The sequence below is a fragment of the Bactrocera dorsalis genome, chromosome 1, assembly GCF_023373825.1.
Source record: "Bactrocera dorsalis isolate Fly_Bdor chromosome 1, ASM2337382v1, whole genome shotgun sequence".
Classification (NCBI taxonomy): domain Eukaryota; kingdom Metazoa; phylum Arthropoda; class Insecta; order Diptera; family Tephritidae; genus Bactrocera; species Bactrocera dorsalis.
In genome coordinates this window covers 53,041,858-53,054,365 of record NC_064303.1, presented here as the reverse complement: position 1 = coordinate 53,054,365, position 12,508 = coordinate 53,041,858, and the positions used below count along the sequence as shown (strand labels likewise).

Sequence of the window (12,508 nt, the reverse complement as noted above, 5' to 3'; positions counted from 1 at the left end):
CCTAAGCGCCATAATTTTGGTAATTTTCCAAACAAAATCCGCTTTACTTCTCACTTTTAAAGGTTTTGGTTGCAATCTGTCGGTTGGAATAACTTTCCCTTTTAAAAATTCTAAATGTATTGTTCAGAATTAGCTCCTTTACCCATGGCTATAAAAACAATCTTTAATGTAAAAATAATTTAACTACATTGAAAAATTTTTTTGTCAGATTAGAGAAAAAAATCGATCCTTCGGGAAACTCGAGCGCGTAAGATTAAGAGATGGTAAGTTAAATGCATGAAGACGAGTGTATATTTCAATATTCTGACAGTTTGAGGGTGGCTTAGAGAAATAGCAGGGTGACAAATCTGTAAAAAAAAACGTCACCTTGAAATACTCGAGCGCGATAGATTTTTTTTTTTCATTTTAAAGGTAATTCTGTCAGAATCACGAAAATCATATACAGTCCTATCACGCAATCCATCGTAGCGTGTTTTTTCGGGAAAGTTACGAAACTGCTATCATGCAATTCGAACAGTTCCGAAAGTAAGTTCGAAATTCGTAGAGTTGCGTTCACTGAATTCACTTGGAACGGAAAATTTTGAAGTTTATCGGAATTTTTGTACGACAGGTTTGTGCTAACGGAGAAATAAATTTCCATATGTGAGAGTCATGATTGCTGCCAGGAAACTGAACATTGACATAACGTACGAGGGCTGTCCGATAAATAACCGACCTAACCATGATGCACGCGACTTTTTCAAATTTTTTTTTTATTATTTTTCTACATAGTCTCCTTGTAACTCCACAAACTTCTCCCAGCGATGCTCCCATCTCTGCAACCCTTCCAAATAGTACTTGGCGTCTTTGTCTGCAAAATACGAGTTCACGAAAGAGATTGCCTCCTCATTTGACGAAAATCTCTGACCGCCGAGGGCAGTTTTAAGTTGAGAAAACAAAAAAAAGTCGGTAGTGCTAGATCCGGTGAATAAGGTGGATGGTCAAGCAGTTCGAACCGCAATTCGTGGATTTTCGCCATGGCGACTGTTGAGGTGTGAGATGGTGCGTTATCTTGGTGGAACAAGACTTTCTTTTTTTGCAAATGTGGCCGATTTTTCGAAATTTCTTCCTTTAGCTTGTCCAATAATGATGCGTAGTATGCTCCTGTTATAGTTTTTCCTTTTTCAAGATAGTCGATAAAAATAATTCCATGGCTGTCCCAAAAAACACTCGCCATCACTTTCCCAGCCGAATACACAGCTTTAGGTTTTTTTGGGGCTAGTTCCCCCTTTTCAATCCACTGTTTAGATTGGTTTTTTGTTTCGGGCGTATAATGATGAATCCAAGTTTCCTCTACAGTTATCAATCGGCGCCAAAACTCGGTCTTATTGCCTCTAAACTGAGCCAACAGAGCGCTGGAAATGTTCATGCGCGCACGTTTGTGGTCTAGCGTAAGCAAACGCGGCACCCAACACGCGGACAACTTTCTCATGCCCAAATCTTGGTTTAATATGTGACAAACAGTTTCTTTTGACATCTTCATAATCTCAGCTATTTCCCTAACTTTAATCCGGCGGTCGTCTAGTACCAATTGATGAACTTTAGCGATGTTATCGTTAGTGGTTACAGTTTTTGGACGCCCAGAACGTTCATCATCTTCCAAGCTCCTGCGACCACATTTAAATTCAGCTGCCCAAAATTTTACGGTGGTAAACGATGGTGCAGAGTCACCATACACAGAGTCCAACTCATCTTTGATTTGTGAAGGCGTATTGCCTTTCAAAAATAAAAATTTAATTACAGCTCGATATTCAATTTTTTCCATTTTGGGGAAATCACCGAAATAGACTCACAAAAACGACTGTCAACAGATAATTGCGCAAGATAAATTTCTGAAATTTTGGCGAGTAGCTATTATAATATGCACAATTTGAAGTAGAGACTTTTTTTTCAGATGTGCCGCTAGCTTCACGTTGAGGTCGGTTATTTATCGGACAGCCCTCGTATTTTCATTTTATTGTCACATATCTGCAAAACATTGATTAAGATGTTTGAAATGCGAATTTGTCACCAAACTTACAATCATGGCATTGATACTAAAGTATCCTTTGCGGTTATAATAGAGAAACTTATCTTTAGTTGGGGCAACGATTTTAATATGCGTCCCGTCTACACATAAAATCGCGCCTGGAAATCCGTATTTCTGAAAAAAATCCCTTTTCGCTTCCCTTTTTTCAACATCACTTAAATCGAGGTTTATCCACTGAGGGCACAAATGAGACTGAAGCAATCCCAATACTTCTTTTAAGATGCAACAAAATGTTGACTGAGCCATTGGAATATCGAAGTCTTTACCCACTCCATGCTGATAGCCTCCTTCAGCTAAAAACCGTAAAACTGAAGACAATCGATGAAGTAAAGATATAGACGACGATCTTGAAGAACTTGCATTCCTCTCTAGAACATCGAGGCCATACGTAAAGGCCGCCTTATTTAAGCGATAGTTTTTAATAAACCTGTTTTAGAAAAATAATTTTAATAAAATTTAACAATGAATTTTTATGGATTTATGAACTGTACATTGTTTCGTCCACATCGAAAGGGTTACTCCTGTCCCTCAGTGATTTTCGGTGAATTTTTATATCACGCCGACTTCTCTCACGTTCTTCCTTAAGCAACATAAATGAAAACGTTAGCGAATACATATTTTTTGTTCGTTAAATCAATTTGAATATAAACGTTTCCACTTTTATTAATCCTAATTTTAATTTTTTCTTCTACACAGCTGATTTCGAAATGTCAAAATTCAAAATTAAGTCTGGCAACAAAAGTTTCGAATTCACATGAATTCAATGATAGCAAATTGTTCGTATTCGTAGCGGACATTCGTATTCGTAGCTTTGCTACGATGGATTGCGTGATAGGGCTAATAATCTGACAATTTCCGTGGGGCGATACAGGTAAAATCGTCGACAAAAGGTCAAGCGTACTGATCACCATAGCGTGGTTGTTGTTAGTAAACGCTTGACACTTTTGTTTGTTTCGTTCGTTTACAGCGATTAGTTTTACATCCATTGTAAAAATGAGTGACGTTAGTGGCAAATGTGTTTACTGTGGCGAAGAAACGTATGAAAAAAAAAGTTTATTCCACAAACTCTAAATTTTTTTTTTTAATATTTAGATCTATTTTCATATTAATAAATTATTCAATTTTCTATACATATACATATGTATATGTATACAATATATATAATACATATAATATTGTATACATATACGTAAGTATGTATATGTATACACTGTTTTTATAACATCCTGTAACAAAAACAAGAACCAAACAGAATTCTTCCACTTTTAAATCGTCAGATTAACGATATGCCTCTATATAATTGTCAGATTATCTTTTGGGAAGACTCTGACATCAAGTTCATCCCCCTGCATAAAAATCTGACGCGCTCGAGTATCTCAAGGTCACCTTTTTTTTTACAAGTTTTAAAATCAATAAATGACTTTTGTCCACGTCGAAATTGTCAGAAATTGAAATGGTAAACTTTTTAGAGGTTCATTAACATTCGCTTAGAAAATCTGACACGCTCGAATAACTTATAATTTTTTTTTTTTATTCTGTCATTACGGCCTTCAACCCTGACTTGATTGTCAGATTAATATATATCGACTATCAGAAATACAATGCGCGTATATACCATAAATGACTGACGCGGTTGAGTATTTTCATGTGACTTTTTTTTTTTTTACATTTTTGAAACCAATTACCCGCTCTTCTCCCCACTAAAATGGAAAACTTCACCTAGATTTTATTTTTTTTTAGACGTTATCTTGACTATCTAGTAAGTCTCCATGACGCTCCAGTAACTGCAAATTTAGCACTCTGGGCTCCCCTACTACTATCACTGTATTCTGTTCACCACTTTGAACTTTTGAAGTTTTATTAATTGAAAACACTCTAATTTGGGGCAAACTTTTAGTGCATATATATTATACAATATTTATTCAAAAATTACTTTTGTGTTCTTGTTTTTAGGTATACCAACTACCTTAAGGAATAATCTTAAAAACAACGCTTAAAATGGTGTACAGAAAATAAAATAACTAACTAGAATATCGATATTACGTAAATTGTGTTACCTGGAAGTATCTTCTGCAACTGAAAATTATACACATTTCTTTTCAAAAATTGTTGAAATATATTTTAAGAAAGTCGTAAAAATTTATGTTTTATCAACATTGCAAAAATAAATAAGTGTTTCGCTTTCATCCGTTATCACATTTTCAAACATGGGAAATAACGCTACTACATCTAACAAAAAAGTTGATGCTGCAGAGACAGTTAAAGAGTTTCTTGAACAAGCCAAAGAGGAATTTGAAGATAAATGGCGCCGAAACCCAACAAATACTGCGTGCTTGGATGATTTTGAACGCATTAAGACGTTGGGCACTGGGTCTTTTGGACGTGTGATGATTGTTCAGCACAAACCGACGAAAGACTATTATGCTATGAAGATTCTTGACAAGCAAAAGGTTGTTAAACTTAAACAAGTAGAACATACTTTGAATGAAAAGCGCATACTCCAGGCTATTCAGTTTCCGTTCCTAGTTTCTCTTCGATATCATTTCAAGGACAATTCCAATTTGTATATGGTTTTGGAATATGTTCCTGGTGGAGAAATGTTTTCGCATTTACGTAAAGTAGGCCGTTTTTCAGAAGTCCATTCACGTTTTTACGCTGCCCAGATTGTGCTGGCTTTTGAATACCTTCACTATCTTGATTTAATTTATAGAGATTTGAAACCGGAAAATTTATTAATTGACTCACAAGGTTATCTGAAAGTCACTGATTTTGGTTTCGCTAAGCGTGTAAAAGGGCGCACATGGACACTTTGTGGTACACCTGAATACCTTGCTCCGGAGATTATATTGTCTAAAGGCTATAACAAAGCAGTTGATTGGTGGGCTCTCGGAGTACTTGTATATGAAATGGCAGCGGGCTATCCGCCATTTTTTGCCGACCAACCAATTCAAATATATGAAAAAATCGTATCAGGAAAAGTACGTTTTCCCTCGCATTTTGGTTCGGACTTGAAAGACTTATTACGTAATTTATTACAAGTCGACCTGACAAAGCGTTACGGTAATTTGAAGGCAGGCGTCAATGATATTAAAAACCAAAAGTGGTTTGCCTCAACTGACTGGATTGCAATCTTTCAAAAAAAAATTGAAGCACCATTTATTCCTCGGTGTAAAGGACCTGGTGATACTAGTAATTTTGACGACTACGAGGAAGAGGCACTGCGGATTTCTAGCACAGAAAAATGTGCCAAGGAGTTTGCTGAATTCTAATTGTGTTAATTTTTTACATGCTATTGCGGAGTAGCAAAATCGCGAGCATTATTAACAATATAAACGTAAACAATGTACATTATAGTTACACCCGATAGATTTTATCTTGGGTATCGGGAAGTTTAATGGTCTCCTGAAATCTACCTACAAATAATTATTTTTAAATCAAGATTGTTATAAGTGAGAATACTTTAAAATGAAGCAGTGCTTCTCCTTTGAAAATTGCATTAAAAATATTAAAAGACAAATTTAAAGCGATTTCCTATAAATTTTTGTCGTGTCGTGAAAACAAATCGTATCAATGGGAGCATCATAAATCTTTAATAAATATAAGTTGAAACCTAATATACGCTCATAAATATCTTTTTCGTTGCTGTTATCTGTCCTTAATTGCTACTACATAACAAGCCTAAGACATTTGGAAGCATATACTTGGACTCATCAACAATATATGATATACGTATGTATGAAACATTTACACCTAATTATTTATATTAAGTACATCTCATATATCATAAGTCCTTTATCTGATAATAAAAAATATATAATATTTGTATTGTAAGATTGCCAATTAAGGGAGAGGTTAGGGTTTGAAGGTAAAAAAATGTTTTCTTTGTGAATTTATTTCTTAAATATGGATTGAGTAATTTTATTCGGACATTATTGAGCACATATTTGACAATATAGGGTAATTTTTTCATGCAGAAATATTGAAGCATAAGCCGCTAACAGAGCTTCCTCCAGAATGTTTAGGACAAAAATTTGCGGTGTTCGCCATAACGCGGCTGGAAATTTTCCGAAAATAAAAAAAAATTAGTCAAATTAAAATCAAATTTTCCCCGCAACGTTCTCTGATAATTTTTTTTTTCATTTAAAATTTTTGGCAGCCATTTGAAGTGTAATCTGTTTTTTTTTTCACTAAACCTTACCTTATATTGTTATAAGTGTGCTCAATATGTACAAAAGATCCGACTAAAATTACCCAATCTATATAAAAGAAATAAATTGTTTTTTTTTTTCTTACCGTGAAACTATAACCCCTCCCTCAGCCAAATTTTTATTATTGACGTTTCGCCCGCCACCACTAACTACTTTCCACCAGAAATATCAACACAATTACATATTTTTTCCTCGATCTAACAACAACCCACATTTATGGAATATTTTTTTAACCAATTTGAAATTACACAAACAAACAGAAGTTGCCATTTAATTCGTTATTGAATGAGTGCGAATGAGAAAACATATTTGTCATTAGTGCCAATAGAAAAATCTCAAAAAGGTGAAGTTTAAATACGAATGAAAATGTAAAAGGAAAGAGTAATTTTCTAAAGATAAGATGAGGAGTTTTTTTGAAATTGTATAAATTTGTATTTAAACACTTTTTTTTTTACTTTTTCTGGAATAGCAATCCATCATCCTATGGATTGCCTGTGTAAGATCAAACATTGAACCCAAAAAAGAATCTTTAAGTCTCTCCCCTTTCTTGAGTGAGAATTTATTCATTCTGATTTTATTTTGATGTTTTCATTGCTTATATACTATTTCAGAAATCTTATCTTACATAACTAAATATGTGTGTATGTATGTTTAATATATTTAAAAATAGATATTTTTTTTAATAGTATTTAGGCTTTGCTGATACTAAATAAGTTAGCATCTTCAATGATATTTTAACAGCCTGTCAATTATAGAAGCTTCGTAAATATACTGTGGATAAATTCAATTATTAAATGTATTTCAAATAATTAAAATAAGAAATATGTTTTTATAGAAATGTACTTTACTTCCTGGTATACAAACATTCAAATAAAACGTGGATTTAATTGATATAACTAACAGAGGCAAACATGGATTCAGTAATTGTGGTAAATTTAAATTTTCATTTAATAACAGATTTTGTTTATTATTTAAAATAAATCAATTATGCCTCCAAATGGCCTAAAATGTAGATCCATACCGCCAAACAGATTACACCCCACGTATAACATACGTGATAAGAACGTTTTCGATTTCATACTCGGTAATATGACCGTTAAAATTTTAAAGTGAATTTTCTTTATATTTTGTTTCGCGTTATATATAGCACATAACGGCATAATAATCAGTTTATATTATTTTGTATATATAATAAATAGTAAAATTATGAAAATAATAATTTTGAAACTTTGAAATTTTAGAAATATTTTAAGTTAGGAATACGAAAAAGCAACCCTACATCAGCTGACGGTTAGGAAATTAGAACAGTTCAGCTATATGTTTTGTTGTATGATACCGAATGAATAAATGAGGGATGCATGATCGTACGTATACGTGAGGTTGTGATCATTGAATAGCAGCGACTATGTTTTGTGTGCACCTTCCCTTTCTTTAGTTGATGCCTTGAATATTGTTTTTGTAAAATAGATTGTAGAGATAACGAAAAAGGCAAAAACCACGTAATTGTTTTATAGACCTTCAATATAAGGACTTTGTAAAAAAGTATACTCCGAGCATTTTGGCTTAAAACTTGCATGTCAATAAAGTTTGGGCACCTCAAAGTCTGCAAACGATTTGTCGAAGACCTTCGAAATTGGTTTAAGGGGGAAAAAAAGTTTTCCGATATGCCATTTTTATGGTGCAGCAGAACAACCATAGTGATGACTGGTACCTTCGTTGGTGTAATGTGAAAGGGTATAATTCAAAACGGAAGCAATGCCCAAGGCCCCTGCTACATTTGAAGAGATTCCAAGTTCTGACGAAGACAGTGCTGTACTTGATACCGATGAAAAGCCAACTTTTGAATTTGAAGATGATAGCAGTCCGAAATTGTTTTCCCATTGCGAGCTAAATGATTTGGTAAAATACTTGAATCTTCCCAAAAAATGCTGCTGAGTTGCTTGGATCAAGGCTCAAAAACAAGACCATACTTTTGCCGGGTGTGCCTTTCTCCTGGTTTATATGGCTGACTTCATAAACGCAGTTTGCAATGCAACACTACAAAGAAATTCATTTACAATGCAAAGCAATATTGCGTGGTAACACTGCTTTGCCAAATAAATGGTTGGCATTTTACTGCATTTATGAACGCGCAAAAGATTGGTACATTGCATCACTAACACTAACATATTCGACAACAAAGTTTTTTTAAATGAATGTGCAGGAATATTGCTGTATTCTTTTGAAAACAGCCTCAGAATTGGCTGATAATAGAGAATCAAGCAGCAGTGTTATCAAAAATATAATAAACGAAAGAAAACGCCGTCGTTTTGCATTATTAGCTAGCGAAAATTCACGGAGAAGAATTCCAAAAACAAAAAATTTTTGTAAGGTTATCGAAAGCATGGAAGACGATGTATTTTATTCTCATTTTCGAATGAAGAAAAGTACATTTCAGGTATTTATTATAAAATACGTAGAGTATTGAGTAAGTTGATAAAACTAATACCCTAAATGTAAAGAAGTTGCAGATTGCGATTAAGCCCTGGTGGAATTCAAGTGAAACTGGACGTATAGCAATAACGTTGAAAAAATCTTTACAAATAACAATTTGGAAGCTAAGCAATAATTGCTCTTTCAGAGATGTCAGCGACCGGTTTGGTGTGGCAGCTGGCCTCGCATATAAGGTATTTCTGAAAATAATTAAAATGATTTGCCGCTTGAAGGGAGATGTAATCAAATTTCCCAAAACTGCAGCGAAACAAAAACAAGTAAATGAAGAATTTACAAACCTGCGGTATAATCCTTTTCCTTTTGTAATTGGATGCATCGACGGAACTCATATTCCAATTTCGAAGCCAATCAAGGATGAAATCAGCTATCGCAACCGAAAGGGAACGTATTCAATCATTAAAAAATGAACTTTTTTGCATGATAATAATTATTAACTGGAAATATTTTTTTCAGGCTATTGTAGATAGTCGAATGAGGTTTATAGATGCATTTATCGGCTGTCCAGGTGCGTGCCACGACGCATCAGTTTGGCAAAGGAGCTCTGTCAGGAAAGCTATAATTAGCAAGGAGATTAAAATCTGTTCTAATTACCATTTGTTGGGCGATGGAGGGTATCCATTAGAATCGTTCCTTATGGTGCCCTATCGTGATAACGGGTTCTTAACACCAATGCAGTCAAAATACAATGCGATTCTGTCTTCAACTCGCGTTGTTGTGGAACAAGCATTTGGTGTTTTAAAAAAAAAATTTAGAATTCTCAAATACATCGAAGCTCAACGTCCATATATGCCAAAATTAATTACAATGGCATGTATGATTGTTCATAATATAATAATTGAAAATGAAGGCTACTTAGTCGATGAAATAGATGAAGAAAACTCACATACTGAGCCGAAGATACGACTACATCGGGACAAAGGGAGGCAAAAGCAAAAAGGGATGCACTGGCCACGCTATTGTCTGCCTAATTGAAAATAGTTAAAACTTTAAAGTTATAGTTGTTTTTTTAACTTTATTAAACCCAATAAAGAAAAAATAAAAATAAAATCACAGTCAGTTCATTTTGCACTTATAGGAAAAAAAATAAACAAAAAACAATTCATTGCACTTAAAATTTAATATGAAACATACTCGAATTCTAAGATTTGTCGAGTATTTTCTGGAACAGTGTACGAATTTCTTTCAATTCGACCAATTTTTCTTTCTCCACTGCTAGCTTCTCTGCCTCCGTGTCCAGCAATTTCTTCATAACTTTGGCATCTTCTTCCGATTCCTTGTTTAAAAACTCTAACACATTCATTTTTCTTGTTAGTTTATTTCTTGGAGTGCTAGTACTAGGTAATGTTGCATCTAAGTCCAGCACCGTAGGGCTATCGGGTGGATCATTACTTAAATCTTGCATTAAGGAATTAAGGGAAGATTCCAGCATGGCATCAGGCACAAGGACACTACTGCGGCTGCCGAAAACTTTATCCAATGTTTGGAAAAATTCCCAATTTGTTGCGCCTTCCCCAGATGTGTTGTTGCGTTTTTTTATACGTTTGTAGGTGCCCATTATATTTACAAAACATCTGGTACTTTCGTCCTTGGAGAATAGGAATGTGTTATCTATTCCCTTCACATCCCGCATTATTTGCTCCCAAAGTGTGTTCCTCTTTTTTTTTTTTTGCAACGAAATCTGGCTCGTACTTCAATCTTATTTCTATAAGTAATTTCTTCCTGTCATGGGTCCACTTTTTTTCACTATGAATATACAGAAAATATTAAAAAATCATAAGTAAAACTACAATCTTTAAAGTAAACCATTTTTACTTACCATAAATCCGCCATTTTCACCACAAATTTATATTTTGTTTTTTGTATACTTTTTGCCGCCATGAAATGCCACTAAAGCATCACAAATGAAAACAATGCACAAGTTTGGCATATGTTGCGCATAAAAAAGCATTGCCATGCAATAATGAACACGCGGCATTGCCAAGTTTTTGTCTGATGCGATTATGAACACTAGGCATTGCAGTGTTGCATTGCAAACTGCGTTTATGAAGTCAGCCTATATCTTGAGAAGTAGTTCGCTTATAAAGAGGACGAGTTGGTTTATTGTTCGAATATTAAAGATTTAATGAATATATTCAAGAACTCATAAGACCCATCACAGTAGCTTATTTTCATAAATTCTTCAAAAAGAAGCCTTAAAGCAGTTCTGCTTCACAATGGCGGTTTCTATGTTTCCATTTCTGTCGATCATTCAGTACATCTCAAGGGAACCTACAAAAACTTGAAATTGGTTCTTTGCAAATTAGAATATAAAGATTACGGATGGCAAGTGTGCGGTGATTTCAAAATATTGGGCATGTTGCTCGGGACAATCTGGTCTATGGCATAGTAGAGACCGAGCAAATTACTGAATCAAAAAGTTTTGTTCTGTATGAAACTTTAGTGCCTCCTCATAAAGTGCTTCTACCACCACACACATCACATAAATCTGGGATTGACGAAGCAATTTGTAAAGTCACTTCTAAGAAATGGAAATTGCTCCAAATACTAAGTATTAAAGTTTCAAGGTCTCTCAGAGGCAAAGTTGAAGGAAGGTGTTTTCGTTGGACCAGATATTCCACGGCCTATGGCTGATCCAAAGTTCATCACAGCCATGGCGGATCCACAAAGAGAAGAGAAATTGTCTTTAAGAGGTCATAGAGAAATTTTTAGGCAATAACAAAGACCCTAACTACAAACAAATCGTCAAAGCATTTCAATCTTTAGTTGCTTAATGAGTCTAAAAGTACATTTTCTTCATTCCCAATTCGATTAATTTTCAGAGAATTTAGCAGATGTGAGTGGAGAGCAATGTGAACGAAATCATCAAGATAGGAAATGGAAAAAAGATACCAAGGAAAATGGAGCATTTCTATGATGGCAGACTACTGTTGGACGCCTGAGAGAGACTTTCTAGATGCTTCCTACAAGGGAAATGTACTAAAAGAAGTCTCACTGGAAAAAATAAATGTATTTAGTGTTTACTAATAAATGTAATTCAAATAAAAAAAGTTTTGTTGTGCCATTGTAAATATTAAAATTTTGTTAGTCTTTTATCTTTTATTTTAAGATGACAACTTTTTTAATAAAGATACCTACATTCTCAGAAAACGTGACAAAATTAAAGCCGTTTTCCGATTCAGCACACCCAAAAATAAGAATTAACCAATAAACCAACAGTTTTCAATTTATGCATTGTAAGAAGTCCTTTCAGATTCCAATCTAGCACTGTTCTGCTAATGTCGTTGTGAGGGTTTCGCAGAGTGTGGCCGATCCATTTCCATTTACGACGTCGAATTTCGATATAGATCGGTAGTTGTTTGGTTACGGTCCAGAGGTTAGCATTGCTAACAACGTTAGACCAGAATATCCGGATAATTTTTCGAAAACATCGATTGCAAAACATTCGCTGCAATATTCCGCGTCTCGCAGCCGTATAATACAACGTATTTCAACGTTGAATATTTTTAGCTTCATACGTATTGATATATGTATGTGTTGATCTCCAGATCGCGCGAACTTTGGATATATGATTTCTTATATCGGCTGCTGATCCACCATTTTTAGTTATAATGCTACCTAAATAGCAAAACTCGTCGACTTCTGTCTCGAACATGTTCCCGCGATCTTTAGGTTTGGCGTTTCGGTTGTGTTGATGCACATGAGTTTTGTCTTCGCTATATTGATTTTGAGTCCAGTTTGT

At 34.4% G+C, this 12,508-nt stretch overlaps 1 protein-coding gene across 15 annotated transcripts in view; it reads left to right on the top strand.

Annotated features, from left to right (window-relative positions):
- LOC105226771 (cAMP-dependent protein kinase catalytic subunit 1) overlaps positions 1 to 12,508 on the top strand; it is a 110,734-nt gene that overhangs the window by 34,330 nt on the left and 63,896 nt on the right. For 14 of the 15 annotated variants that reach the window (XM_049445990.1, XM_049445985.1, XM_049445979.1 and 11 more), the window contains one exon: positions 4,022 to 5,797. In XM_049445990.1, the coding sequence (XP_049301947.1) occupies positions 4,276 to 5,337 (1,062 nt within the window). In that variant the 5' untranslated portion in view covers positions 4,022 to 4,275 and the 3' untranslated portion in view covers positions 5,338 to 5,797. Of the gene's footprint in view, positions 1 to 4,021; positions 5,798 to 11,588; positions 11,846 to 12,508 lie in introns of those variants that run through there. The other variant, XM_049445991.1, reaches the window with a different exon arrangement.